This window comes from Eschrichtius robustus, chromosome 7 (assembly GCF_028021215.1).
Source record: "Eschrichtius robustus isolate mEscRob2 chromosome 7, mEscRob2.pri, whole genome shotgun sequence".
NCBI lineage: Eukaryota > Metazoa > Chordata > Mammalia > Artiodactyla > Eschrichtiidae > Eschrichtius > Eschrichtius robustus.
The window spans coordinates 13,619,651-13,634,623 of record NC_090830.1 but is presented as its reverse complement, the minus strand read 5'-3'; the positions used below and the strand labels follow the sequence as shown (position 1 = coordinate 13,634,623).

Below are 14,973 nucleotides of genomic sequence, written 5' to 3'. Positions count from 1 at the left end.
GTATGTAAACACTGAAGTTTGTTAAATTAGTCCCCTATGGATAGGCCCTTGGGTAGTTTCCAATCTTTTTTTGTTTGTGTGTTTGTTTAAATATTTATTTATTTAGGCTGCGCCGGGTCTTAGTTGCGGCACGTTTAGTTGCAGCACGCAGACTCTTGGTTGCAGCATGCATGCGGGATCTAGTTCCCCGACCAGGGATTGGACCGGGCCCCCTGCGTTGGAAGCAGTGGAGTCTTACCCACTGGACCACCAGGGAAGTCCCAGGTAGTTTCTGATCTTTTGCTGTTACAAAAAACGCTACAATAAAAACTTGTTCAATCTCTTCTTCTGTTTCTTTCTCCCTTTTTTCTCCTTCTCATAGTCCCATTAGGGGTATATTACCCATAATTGTTGTCCCACAGTCCTTGCATATTCTGGTCTGTTTTTTTTTTTTTCCAGTCTTTGCTCTCCTTGCTTTTTGGTTTTCAAGGTGTCTGTTGATACATCCTCCAGCTCAGAGATTCTTTCCTCAGCTGGGTCCAGTCTACTAATAAGCATTCTTCAATTCTATGACTGTTTGGTTTTTTTTTTTAACTTTGGGTTTATTTATTTATTTAGTTAGTTAGTTATTTATTTATTTATTTTTGGCTGTGTTGGGTCTTCGTTTCTGTACGAGGGCTTTCTCTAGTTGCGGCAAGTGGGGGCCACTCTTCATCGCGGTGCGCGGGCCTCTCATTATCGCAGCCTCTCTTGTTGCGGAGCACAGGCTCCAGACGCGCCGGCTCAGTAGTTGTGGCACCCGGGCTTAGTTGCTCCGCGGCATGTGGGATCTTCCCAGACCAGGGCTCGAACCCGTGTCCCCTGCATTGGCAGGCAGATTCTCAACCACTGCGCCACCAGGGAAGCCCTATGACTGTTTTTTATCTCTAGCCTTCTTTAAAATTCTTTCTTAGGATTCCCATCTCTGCTTACACTGCCCATCTGTTCTCGCCTGCTGCCTACTTTGTCCATGAGAGCCCTTAACACATTAATGACTGTCGTAATAAATCCCCGGTCTGATCATTCCAACATCCCTGCCACTCCTTGATCTGATGCTGGCTCTCTGTCTTCATTGTGCTTTTTGCCTTTGGGTACGCCTTGCAATTTTTTTTCCTGTTGTACCAGGTGACAGGAACTGCTGGAAAGAGGCCTTTAGTGATGTGATGGTGAGTGTGGGCGTAGTGGGAGCCTGCTAATAGCCCTGGGGTTACGTCTCTTTCTTTCAAGGAGCCTGTGCTCCTGGACCGTGAACTTCACAACTGTTTCTCAGCGTTTTTCTCCCCGCTCAGCTGGGACAGGATGGCGAGAGTGGGCTGAAGTTGGGGATCTCCCTTCAGCTAGGTTGCTAGTACCCTGGCAGCTTAGTCTCCGGTTAACTAGCTCCTCCTGAGGGCAGGCTTGTTAAGAGTAGAGCGCTCCATCCTATTTCCAGTTGTCCCGTTCGCCTCCCCGTGCCGGAAGCCTGAGGGATTTTTTCCTCTGATATTCACAGTTCGAGCTTGGTGGCAGGTAAATTTCACAGTACTGCCCCCTCTCCTGGCACTGCGTCCCCCTGGAGTTTTTAACTCTCAGATTCGTCTGCACTGGTCTGCCAGCACCTCGCCAGGCCCAGCTCTGGTGTCCTACCAGGGGCACCGGCCGCTGGTGGCTTTCACTCTGAGCCTCTGGTCCCGTAACCTGAGACCCCCTGTGTTTGCCCGCCTGTCTCTCCAATCCTGGGGGCATTTGTTTGCCCTGTGTCCTCCCTTCTTATGGATCCAGGAAGAGGTGTTGATTTTTCAGTCTGTTCAGCCTTTTTTTTTTCTTTATAAATTTATTTATTTATTTATTTATTTTTGGCTGTGTTGGGTCTTCGTCTCTGTGCGAGGGCTTTCTCTAGTTGCGGCAAGCGGGGGCCACTCTTCATCGCGGTGCGCGGGCCTCTCACTGTCGCGGCCTCTCTTGTTGCGGAGCACAGGCTCCAGACGCGCAGGCTCAGTAGTTGTGGCTCAAGGGCCCAGCTGCTCCGCGGCATGTGGATCCTCCCAGACCAGGGCTCGAACCCGTGTTCCCTGCATTGGCAGGCAGATTCTCAACCACTGCGCCACCAGGGAAGCCCATCTGTTCAGCTTTTTACCTGTTAGAACAGAGCAGCAACTTCCAAACACCTTACGTGCCGGACCGGAGACTGGAAGTGTTCTTAAAAACTTGTTCATAAACCGCGTCTACGTTTGTTTAATGGGTAAACCTCATTTAGGAAGTACGTGAAGATTTTTGTAGGATAAATCCCCAGAACTGGATTGCCAGGTGAAAGGGCTTGTATAATTCTGCATTTTCAAATTATCCAGCGAATCAGTTTACAGTAATCCCCACCAGCAATGTATGAGACCACAGACACGAATATCAATTCTGGCTTGGCTTCTATAACTTCGTTTAATGTGTTTAGCAGGTATAATAATCTGAAAGTAAGTCAACTTATCAGGCAAAACTAATGAAGGTTGACACGAGAAACACAGCTCTTTTCCAGCAACTTTTCTACTTAAATGACATCTGGGGACTTCTCTGGCGGTCCAGTGGCTAAGGCTCCGTGCTCCCAATGCAGGGGGCCCGGGTTCGATCCCTGGTCAGGAAACTAGATCCCACATGCCGCAACTAAGAGTTTGCATGCTGCAACTAAAGATCCCAACTAAAGATCCCGCATGCCTCAACTAAGACCCACTGCAGCCAAATACATTTTTTTAAAAATGACACCGGCCCAGTGGTTTAGGAGCTTCTCTCGCCTCTGCAGGGACCTAAGTTACACCCGTCTTAATGCCCGATGCAGTTTCTGCACGTTTGAGCCTGCTTAACATCACTGATGATGTACAAATTGGTGTTAACGGCAATAATCTAACTTTAACTATCTCATTAACTCAAACCTGCCACTTTAATTTTTCTAAGGAAATCATAAAAAGTAATAATATCCTCTGACATAATATAATACGTATAATTTTAACAGAGTACCCAAAATGTGTACGGATAAGCCTTTGGAAAAAAGCAATCTATCCTGGTGAGATGTCAACATCAGCCAGGATCCAATCACACAGCTCAATGGCTTAGAGCACTAGCCCTAGAGGAGTGTCCTCTGAGTTCAAGTCCCTCCTGGGCCACTTAGTTAGGGACCCCCTTGTAGGTTGGATTACTTGCAAATTATTTAATTTCACAAAACCGCAATTCCTTCACAGACTGATGTGAAGATTAAATAACCTGTTAAAAGGGCATACCACACAGCTTGGGCTATTGTAATTGTTGATCAATGGTCCCCCAAAGAAAGGTTCACACGTTGCTTGTCATACTTGAATTTTTTTCATGCAGATATTCTAATTCTTCTTATTATTTTTAAAATTTTATTTATTTATTTATTTTTGGCTGCGTTGGGTCTTCGTTGCTGCGCACGGGCTTTCTCTAGTTGCAGAGAGCAGGGGCTACTCTTCGTTGTGGTGCACGGGCTTCTCATTGTGGTGGCTTCTCTTGTTGCGGAGCACGGGCTCTAGGCGCGTGGGCTTCAGTAGCTGTGGCACGTGGGCTCAGTAGTTGTGGCTTGCGGGCTCTAGAGCACAGGTTCAGTAGTTGTGGCACACGGGTTTTGTTGCTCCGATGCATGTGGGATCTTCCCGGACCAGGGCTCGAACCCGTGTCCCCTGCATTGGCAGGCGGATTCTTAACCACTGCGCCACCAGGGAAGCCCTCTGATTCTCACTGATTGAGGCACATGCCAAAATAGTTTTGTCTTCAGAAACTTTACTTAGAAACACCAGCTTGAAATAATTCTGTATATAAGTGATCGTCTAGTTAATGACAGAGTGAAAAAACTGGGCCTGGGCCCTGGTCTTCAACACAGCGTGACGCTCAGTGGGGAGACACCTTAGCCAGGTATATGGCTTTTGCTGAGTCTCTTCCTGTATCTGTCCAATGAGTAAAACAATACCTATTTTCCAGGTTATTGTCAGGATCAAATGAGATCAAGCATGCAATAAAGGGCCTGGTGCAAACTAGTCACCTCATAAATGAGAACTGTCATTAGTTATTAAAGAAATGTGCTCAATAGTATTTATTTAATAAGCTTTTATCATCTATGTTATGCCCAACACTGCTCTAGGGAAGTTGATGGGAAAAAATGAAATGCAAATATTCTGTGTGAATGAAACATACAAGTGTTTCTCAATACATACAGAATGTATTTAACATACAGACAGCTTACGTATCCCGTACATCTCTGACACAGTGTGAAATGGGGGAGAGATTCAATGGAATACCTCCTTACCTCCTTGTAAGAGCTTTGACTGTCCTGGAAGCTTAGGGTGGCTCATTATACGTGAAGTGACACAAGTCACCTGTGTCACACTGTATGATTTTTCATTCTCATTGTTCAGGAATCAAAAGGAATGCGGATGTGTCTCATCACTTCACCATCATTATTATCATGCTGCACACACTCACCTGATGAATGACACAAGCACTGGATATCAATGCAAAAATTCTAAGGAAATATTCATTAGAATCAGGCACTATATTAAAAGAATTATGTGTTACAACCAAATAGAATTAATTCATAGAGTGTGAATGTGGTTCAGTGTTAGGAAATCTATCTTAAAAACTTACCAAATTAATATGACAGAGGAGAAAAATAATGATTAGCTCAATAGATGCTGAGGTTCATATGATAATTCAACATGCATTCCTGACCTAAAAAAATTAAAACCACAACTCTTAGTTAACTGGAAGAGATGATCACTTCCTTAACGTAATGATCAAAAGCCAACATCAGGCTTTGAGGGAAAAAAAAAAACAGGAAAAACACTTCTAGTAGATACATATCTGGTATAATTTCTAATTCCTTGATATTAATATCAAGCAAAAACTATGATTTAACATAGTCTTGGATGTTCAACTTAATATAGGATATTAAGAGAACCCCATAAGATGTATAAAAACTTAGGAGGTAGAATTATCCTTATTTGGGTGATGTGATTATATACTGGAAAACTCTTTAAAAAAAAAAAAACCCAGAAAACTAACATCAGTACATTTCTTACCTACAATCAGAAAACATAATGGAGGTAAAGATTTCATTCACAAAAGCATTACAGATGAAGTACCGAGGAATAAACTCACCAAGAACGTGCAAGATCTACCTGAAGAAAATTTGAAAATGCTGCTGAAATATGAAAGTACACTTGCATAAATAAATAAGAAGATTCAAAATTATAAAGATGTCAAATTTCCCTAAATTGATCTACATTCGATATGATTTCAATCAAAATGCCAACTCTTTTGGAGGATGGTAAGGAATGTCATTAAATTATTCAAAATGCAATTTGAATAATAAACATGTAAGAATACTTAGGAAAAAACTGAAACAGCAGAAGAATGAGACCAGTCCTAGTTGTTATTAAATTATAAATCTACAATTAAAACAGGTTGATAATGGCACAGAAATCAAAATATCAGTGAAACAGAACATAGAGCCAAAGATGTACCCAGATACACATCTAGTACAACTATAATAAATTATTAAAATGGCATTTCAAGTAAGGGGGGGAAAAAGAAGGATGATTCAAAATTACTGCAGCAATTTGCTAATTATTGATAGTTGTGGGAAAATGGGATTCTTACATCATTCTTTAAAACAAATTACAGGGGCTTCCCTGGTGGCGCAGTGGTTGAGAATCTGCCTGCCAATGCAAGGGACACGGGTTCAAGCCCTGGTCTGGGAAGATCCCACGTGCCGCGGAGCAACTAGGCCCGTGAGCCACAACTACTGAGCCTGCGCGTCTGGAGCCTGTGCTCCGCAACAAGAGAGGCCGCGATGGTGAGAGGCCCGCGCACCGCGATGGAGAGTGGCCCCCGCTTGCTGCAACTAGAGAAAGCCCTCGCACAGAAACGAAGACCCAACACAGCCATAAGTAAATAAAATAAATAAAAATAAAATTAAAAAAAAAAATTTACAGACGGAGCAAAATTTCAAATACTACAATATACTAAATTGCTAGAAGAAAAGCATGAGTGTTTTTGGAATCTCAAAGTGAGTAAGGCCTTTCAAAGTCTGACCGAAAACATAGGAATCACACAGAAAAAACTCAGATAAGTCTGGCTTCGTAATGGATTAACATATACTGTACTCCAAAAATAAATAAATAAATAGATAAATGAATACATGACAAACGAGGGGCAAAATATCTGTAACACTTAGTACACATGAAAAATTAATTTCCTAAATATACTATAAACTACAAAATCATACGACAAAGATCATCTAAGAAAAGAATGGCAAAGGACAGAGGTAGGGAGCTTAATAAAAAAGGAAATACAAGGTTGCTGAATCTCACTCATAGAAATTACAAGCAAAACTTGGTAAGTTTTTTTCACAGATGAGTAAAAATGAATAAATCTTATTACAATCGGAATAGCCTGGAAGCCGCAGTCCCGGTCTTGGGTCCTGGCTTCGGACCCAGCCCCACCATGAGGACACTCGCTGAACTGCTGGCACTCCTGGCCGCCCTCCCGGCCACGGCCTCGGGCTACTTCGTCAGCGTCGACGGGCCTGCCAAGGAGTGCTTCTTCCAGCGGGTCACCTCGGGCACTGAGATGGGCCTCATCTTGGAGGTGGCCAAGGGCAGCTTCCTGGACATCGACGTGGAAATTACAGGGCCTGATAATACGGGAACTTATAAAGGAGACCGGGAGTCCAGTGGGAAATACACATTTGCTGCTCACGTGGATGGAACATAGTAAGTTTTGTTTTAGCAATAGGATGTCCACTATGACCCCAAAGACAAAGTGATGTTCACCGTTGATACTGGGGAGGCTCCAAAAGGACAAGACATGGAAACAGAAGCTCAACAGAACAAGCTAGACGAAATGATTAATGAGCTCGCAGTGGCGATGACGGCTGTAAAGCATGAACAGGAATACATGGAAGTTTGGGAGAGAAGACACAGAGCAGTCAATGACAGCACAAACAGCAGAGTGGCCCTTTGGTCCTTCTTTGAAGTTCTTGTTCTAGTTGCTATGACACTGGGACAGATCTACTACCTGGAGAGATTTTTTGAAGTCCGGAGGGTTGTTTAAAAAGCCTTTTCCTGATGATCCCCAATTCATAATTCACTGTTTACCAAACATCTTGGTCATAACGATGTCATTAGTTTCTCCGTTTTTATTTTCTGAACTGTACATTCACAGCTTCTGTTTCTTTGTGATTAACAGATATTGGGGGAAAACACTTTTTTAGGAAAGTTATAGTGAAAATTTGACATGTGATTGGCATGATTTCATATTTGAATTCTTCCTTCATTATACAGGTCCTTCCAGAACTCAAACACTGGGAGTAGAATATAGGTGTATAGTCCTTACCACATCTTCTTTCCTTTTGTTGTCATCATAAAATGCAGTTTGCTCAGAATAGTACTTTACTGATAGCACTTTACTAAAAATGACTGCATCCTTGGGATCCCTTATCCTGCAGTTCAAGTCATTAAAGATTCATTTTGTTGGGTCCTTATCAGAAACAACAATCTGAGTCTTGACATTTTCTATCCAGCCTAACCTTTTTCCCCTTTAAAGTTTTACTTTGAACCTTAGAACTCAATCACCTCCACTTAAAATTGTTGACACAAGCAGCTAATAACCATTTTTTGGTTTCTGCCTAACCTTGTAAGAAGTCTCTGTTAAAGCCAATTCTCTGGGTGGTGCAGTGAACGGTAGTTCTTTTTCTTTCTGTGCCGGCACACACACTTTCTCTATTCTTGGCACGTAGGAGGGACGCATTCACATAATTGGAAAAATCTGGATTTCTGATGCCAAAGGGTTAAAAGCCTCTTGGATTTCTTTGCAGTGATATACGGCCACTATTTTATTTTTTGATCAGTGGCATTTTGGCCACTAATTAGTGTACTGAACGTTACTGTCAGTACTAGGGTTTTTGTTTCTGGTTTTTTTGGCTCTTTCTTTTTCGGCACATGTGAATTTTGTTTTGTATAAAACGAAATGATGTTCTCTTGGTCTCTGATGATGGGTTTAAAACTAAAGGAGCATCTAGTTTTGGTGTGGGGATCATCCAGGATTATGCTGTGACTGAAGTATATTAGTTACTTGGACATTTTTTTTTTTTTTGGATCTTTGCAAGGAGAAAACTACAGGTAACGAGTTTTATATAACTAATTTAAATTTGTTACAGGTTTTCACGTTCAGGATAAACAATTTTTCAACCTTGGGTGAAAATACGTGCAACAGTTTTAAGGTGACTTGTGTTTTACCTTAGGACAACTGTTGCATGCCGATTTGTGTGCGTGTGTGTGTGTGTGTGTGTGTGTGTGTGAAAACAGTTCAAAATTGAGTTAAAAGATGTAAATTAGTTGCTCTGAGGCATGTGGGATCTTCCTGGACCAGGGCTCGAACCTGTGTCCCCTGCATCGGCAGGCAGATTCTCAACCACTGCACCACCAGGGAAGTCCCATTTACCTAAATTTAAAATGTACGGTTTGGCCGAGCAATTTCTGGAAATGTGTCCTAAGACACAGTCACACATGTAAGCAAAGATACATGCACCGAGAGCTTTTTTCAGGATTTTTGGCAAAAAACCTGAAGACAGCAAAGTAATTGGAAAGTGCGCGATTCTGACAGATCCATTCATTGTGACTGGGTGCTGTTCAATCACAGAAAAATCCAGCCCGGTGAGGTACTGATGTGAGCACTTCCGAGAAATACTGAACTGGTGGCACTCGAATAAGAGCAAGAGCTCAACAGTAGGTGCCGTACAGTCCAATTTCTGGGGAAAAGATGTATGAGAAGCTCTTACCAGTGGCACCTATGCCGAGGGGGTCACCGGGGGCTCGGGCAGGATGACGTGGACTTCTTACTTCCTACCCTCTGCACGATGGAAGCTTCCTTAGTAGGGATGAATTACAGACACAGCGTTCCTCTCCTCAAATCTCTAGCACATCTGCAACGGCGCTGTGACAGTGACATTACTTCACAAGACTGTCCCAAGCACGCACGCGCGCCTGCTGTGTGTCTTTGCTCACACTTGCATGCCCATCTTCCTTGCACACCTAAATCTTGTCCCTTCTTCCAGGACCTGCTCCAAGGCCAACAATTCCACGAGGCCTTTCCAAACTCCTCAGAGTAACACTGCCCTCTTCCTTCTCGGCATTCCCATGGCACTTAAGCTGCGACACGCAGGTTGTTTGGTCTTGTTTTTTTGGTTTTTTTTCCAACACGGCTTGCAATTATTCAATTATTTATTGATAAACTAATTAATTTTGCTGAATTTAATTTGCAACAGTTTTGCCTTTCATTTGCTAATTTATTTTTTCCAAGTTTTTATTCTCTATTTTCACCAATTCTTAAGCATATTAAGTGAAAGCATGCTTAACTTTATTTTGTCCTCCCCACCCCGCATTTTAGTCAATGTGAGGCATAGCATTCGCTAAATACTGTTAAATCAATTATGCGTGATAGTTCCCGCAATATCCACGTTTAAAAAAAAAAAAAAAAAAGAGATCCTTGTCATTTATGATCCTAGTTCCTAGGTCATATAGCCCACATTATATTTTCTTCACTTAAAGATGTGCAGATGCTATGAATCCCACTTTTTATATTTTTATTTTTACTTATTTATTTATTTTTGGCTGCGCCCTGTGGCATGCGGGATCTCAGTTCCTTGACCAGGGATCAAACCCACGCCCCCCCGCATTGGAAGCGCGCAGTCTTAACCACTGGACCGCCAGGGAAGTCCCTAACACCCAGTTTTTAGAGTAAATTCACATTTTGTACATCTGAAATCTCCCGTTCAAGGGAATAGTAAAAAGTTGCAATCTGACTTAATTCACAATTCTGATAGTAGCAGAACACTTACTTAAATAAGCTAACAGTTTTGTACCTATTACTCCTCATACAGAAAAACAAAAAGTAGAAAACAACCTAGGCGTTTAAAACATTTCAGTAACATGAACATAACAATATTAAATCCTCATTAAAGAAAAGAAATAAATATAACATTGTAATATCAATCGATTTTATCCAGTGTAAGAAAAATTTTCAGCTTTATTTTGGTAAAACATTTCAAGACTCCCTCAGATCACAGCATACCAATAAGCAAAATGTACACATACTGATTTTATACTACATGTCAAGTCCCGAATTCCCAATCCCAGGAAAGCAAGTTGCAAAGTACAAGTGCTGATGACAACCATAGGTAGTGTTTTAAACAAAAATAGGTGAGTTTTCAGCACTTAAGTGAAATGAGGCTTTAATCAAAAACAGACTTAACTCCACAGGGCGTCTTTCTTCAACACTAATTAATTCAATCAAGTCTGATTTCAAGCTCAAGTGACAGTGTTATCTTCGAAGCAACCGAGACAAGGCAATCAACACTTAAATGGTATAATACCGTATGTACTATATTTTTGGGCAATCTCTAACCGCATTCCATTTTCAGACCTTGTTTTGGTGTCTAACTGAACGAGAACTAGAGAGAAGCGCTCTGACCCCACTTGGAGGAAATGCAGCGAAATTGCTCTGTCCTGGCACGAAGGCACGTTGCAACATCGATGGTCTTTAATCAATTTCCCACACGACCTGATTCACCAACAGCCTAATTCCTCCAGCTACAACTCTGATTAAGGAACACACAACTTTTAACACAAGAAAATTCTGTACTTCCAGTTTTAAAAAGCAGACAGTTCTGTGAAGAGTCTACCATTTAAATAGCATCTGAGCACATACGCACTGAGGTTTTTATCACTTCATGCCGTAAGAGAAGTTTTGATTTCAGAAGTATCATTTCATGGACCCAGCATCAAATACTGACACAATACATGTTTCATACAGTATGATTTTAGAAACTTTAAGCGGCACAAAATAATCATAACATTTTTATCAAATTCAAGTTTCCAGTGATCTTAAAAAACAAAAAGGCAGATTATAACTGTTTTTGTTCAACTGAGATATCCAGTTACAGTTACTATCTAGCAAATGCTAAAGTTATGTGAAAAAAATGTCAAAGAAAATCTTTAACTTTGATAATTTCCAACCTTTTAGATATGCAGAGCTAAATATAAAATAAGAGGTTCGTCAGGCATATGAGTAATTAAGTCAAGGAGCTTTACAACCCTAACCTGCTATTAGAAGCTATTTTAGGTTTTACATAATTCCCACAGTCTTAATACCACTATTTTCCTTCGGATAAAGGAAACGACCTTTTGAAGTCATCGGCATCAGAAATGACACTTAGGAACAAGCATCACAACTGTAAGTTAGGGGGAAAACGGGTCGCAGCAGTTTGTCTCCAAGTATGAGGAAGGCCAGATAATCAATATACAATGGATGCAAGTTTAGAAACCTCGGGAAGCTCGAATTTCTTTAGTTATTTTTGTTTACTAAACAATCTGAAGTAAGCATTATATTCAGTTTGGAAAACAAATAAAATTAAAAAATAAAACAAGAGAAATGCAGCCTGGAGCATTTTAGGCGTCACCAAAGGTTCTTCCCCTCCTTCCTTTGGGCACACTGTCTCACTTTTCTGTGAGACGAAAAAACACTTACCCTTAGCCACGGAAAACTATCCACTCAGCCACGAAGAAACAAGAACAAATCTCTGCTCAAAGCAGTCATACTTAAGAACGCTGTGGGGTCTGCATAGGATTTTCCCTGACTTCCCACCCACCCAGACCCTGAAATCTGAAAACTTTTCTCCCACTTGCATGAAGTCTGAGCCGCTACGTGTAAGCCACACCAAAAGTGCTGTCAGGTTCTTCGATGTGTCTCATTTTTTATCTTTTTTTAATATTCTAAAGGGGAACTTCAGACAACTCAGAAATATGTAAAACAAGAAATTGATGACAGTTCTTAAGATTTTCAAGTAAATGCTCCCAAATCAAGTGTTATCAAGCTGCTAATTAGCAGCTAAAAACGATGAACCATTTAAATTACGTTGGAACTGTGTTTATGACAGCTTCCCCTTGTGCTCTATAAGGACTGGAGTACTCAAGTCCGCACGCTAGCTTCCTTCACGAAGGAATTCTTTTGACCAACGTTTACCCTAAAACCAATTTCCTCAACTCCTTTCTTTCCCCCAAATTGTTCAAACGCATTTTAAGATGTGGAAGTATAGGGCGCAGGGTGTTTTACATGGCACAGTACCCTTTAAGAAACCTAACATTTTTGTGAACGGGGAGACATTCACGACATACTTAAACTCTGTGTTTACAGATATTGTTTATCGGCGCTGCATAACCTGCACCGTGAGAAAGGGTGTCGTGAGTCAAAGGATAAGCTGAAATGCTATAGTGTGGTGATATATGCATTAGAGAGCTGCATAATTTAAAAGGAAAGCATATTATATATTTCAATAATTCCAGCGTTTTGGTCATATGGCCTTAATTTAACACTTTTTTCTTTCTCCTTTTGCTTTTGCACTTCTATCCCAGAGGGCATCTTTTATTTTTAAGACATGTTTGAGACTATAAAGAATATGCTACTGCAACTTAATATAAATAATCCATAAGCAACATACACGGATACACATAAACAGGTCCAGGCATCAGACCACTGACGTTGTACTGTCGGGATTCACACGAATCAGTCTCGATGCATTTCTCAGGTCCTGGAGTTGCCTGGCGGGTTTCCCCACACCCTCCTCAAACCTTTTCTCCACCACGGGGAGGACCGTTTCATGCAGAAAGGATGCATTCTGTCTGATAAAAGCCTTCTTCTCTGGATCTTGCTCACACCGAAGACTGTAATCCACGTGCTGAACAGCGACCCAAATGATTTCCACCAGGCTCTCCAAAAGCACCATGTGCAGCTCCGGGAAGTACAGCTTCAGTGCCTCTTCCAAGAAGCCCATGGTCTGTTTGGTGAAAGCAACCACCGTGTAACTCAGGTTCACCCAGCAGTCATCCCCCGTGTACTGCTCGAAGTTTCCCACGCCACAGCCCTTCATCTCCTCTTTGAGTTTCCCCAGGGCCTCCGGGGTCATCAGGTTCATCCTCCTCCACATCTCCTCAGAGTTGCGGTGCTTAGTGGCTTCGATGATGATTTCTTTGTAACTGTGCAAGGCCCCTTGGATGTCTTTCACCAGGAGGGCGTGGATGATGAAGGTGAGGTCTAGGCCGATGTCGCTCAGTTGTTGACAGTGCTCTTTGGCCACTTTTACACACTCAGCCGCCGTGGAGAGGCTCTCCTTACTATCAAACACCTGCTTGCTAAACGCATCCACAAACATGCCCATGGCGGACCTCGCCCAGACCACAAAGGCAGAGTAGCAGCCGCTGTCGGTGCCCGCAAAGTCCGTCTCAAATTCCCTGGCGGTCTCCAGAAGGCTGGTAAAGAAGACGTGGCAGAGCTTATGAATGTAGAGTAAAGTGGCACCTTCGATGCGAAGCTGGCGTATCGCAGTATGCACAGCCGCTGCCCTGTTTCTCAAGAAGAGCTCACAAGCCTTCGTGCACTGGCCAAGCCGGATTAGCTGAGAAACCGCCCGGCGGGTGGCCTTGGGACCACCTCTCAGGGACCGACCTGGGCACAGTTCAAACACTAGCACCTCAGTGAGCTGGCCGACGCGCTCATCCACTCTGGCCCTTAGTTCTTTCACAGGAGGTGGGCTGGGCCTATCTTCCAGGTAATGGTTCAGTTTATCCAGCAGGTCGACGGCCCCTTCAAAGTCCCTCTGGGCAATACAGACATCCAGGTCTTCAGGCAATTCCTGGATCCATTCCACGGAGAGGTCCACCTCCTCTTCTTCTGCCTCGGGAACAGCTGGCTCGCCGTCGTCTTCGTCCTCAAATGGGTTGCTGGCCTTGGAAGTCACCTGAGGTGGCCCTCGAGGGGCAGCTGCCTCCTCCTGCCCCCTGCGTCTTTTTTCACTGAGGGCCCTCTTGGTTTCCTCCAGCACTTCCAGCCACTCTCGTTTGATTTTTGCGTTCTCCGCTTGAAAAATACGGCTCTCGGGAAACATGAGCAGCTTGAACATGTCCTTCATGGGCGGGCTGTCCTTGACATTGACCACGGCCAAACCATCCAGGGGATAGAGGGCGTTGTAGCGATACATCCCCCGCCGCTGTGGCAGCCAAGTGGCCACCAGCAAACAGTCGTTCATGAGAAAGCCGTGCACCCGCTGCAGCTGGGTCATGTGGTCCGCCTCGTATTCCACCAGGTCCCCGTTGTACACCAGGTACTGACCCGGCGTCTCCAGCAGGTGCCTGCAGCCTTCCACCTTCTCAAGCAGGGTGGTGAGAGTGCGCTGCTTTCCTTCCTCGCCTGGCCCGGAACTGTCGCGGGAGGCGCCCCCGGGGCTGGGGAAAAAGCCAGCCTGGCCCCGGAGGTGGTCGCGGCCCCCCGCGCCGCCTCCCCCCTCCTCCCCTCCGGAGGCGGCGGCGGCCCCCGCGGCGGCGGCAGCCGGCAGCAAGGTAAGCGGGATGCTCTCCAGGCTGCTCTTCTGCTCGGTCAGCAGGTGGCTGAGCTGATACATCTCGCTCTCCAGGTAGGAGATCTCGCGGGCCGTCTCTATGAACTGTCGGTAGTTCTGGTAGACGTTGCGCTTCAGGTTCTGCGCCGTCTCCTCCGCCAGCGCCTGGATGCGCTGCCGGTGCTCCTGCAGGTCTCGGTCTCCGTCCGACTGCTGCGAGAGCTGCTTCACGTACAGCCGCGCCTCGAAGCCGTCCGATTCCAGCTGCCGCCGCAGGCGGCTCGCCCCGCTGTCTGACATCGCCATCGCCATTTCCGTCCGGGACTCACGCAGTCCCTGTCACTATCGCCGTCGCCGGTGCCGCCGCTGTCGAGGCCCACCCAAGCCGGGTCCAACTCCAGGGCTGCGGAAGCAGGCTGGAAGAGGGACGAGTACGCCTGCGCCCGGCTATGAACGTCAGGCACTGCGCCTGCGCAGCAGCGCCAGCGGCCTAGGGCGCATGCGCCGAAGAAGCTATCGCGGACGCGAGT

General features: G+C 44.3%; 1 protein-coding gene and 1 pseudogene across 1 annotated transcript; one reads left to right on the top strand and one right to left on the bottom strand.

The window, feature by feature from the left end:
- Positions 1-6,498: 6,498 nt before the first annotated feature.
- LOC137767594 (transmembrane emp24 domain-containing protein 2 pseudogene) lies at positions 6,499-7,107 on the top strand (annotated as a pseudogene).
- A 2,955-nt stretch (positions 7,108-10,062) lies between these two features.
- On the bottom strand, positions 10,063-14,888 carry EXOC8 (exocyst complex component 8). The gene has a single exon (XM_068547615.1). The coding sequence runs from the start codon at positions 14,753-14,755 to the stop codon at positions 12,578-12,580; it is 2,178 nt and encodes a 725-aa protein (XP_068403716.1). The 5' UTR covers positions 14,756-14,888; the 3' UTR covers positions 10,063-12,577.
- Positions 14,889-14,973: the final 85 nt, after the last annotated feature.

Coding starts and splice junctions, on each gene's coding strand:
- EXOC8 (XM_068547615.1), bottom strand. CDS start 14,755: ATGGCGATGGCGATGTCAGACAGCGGGGCGAGCCGCCTGCGGCGGCAG.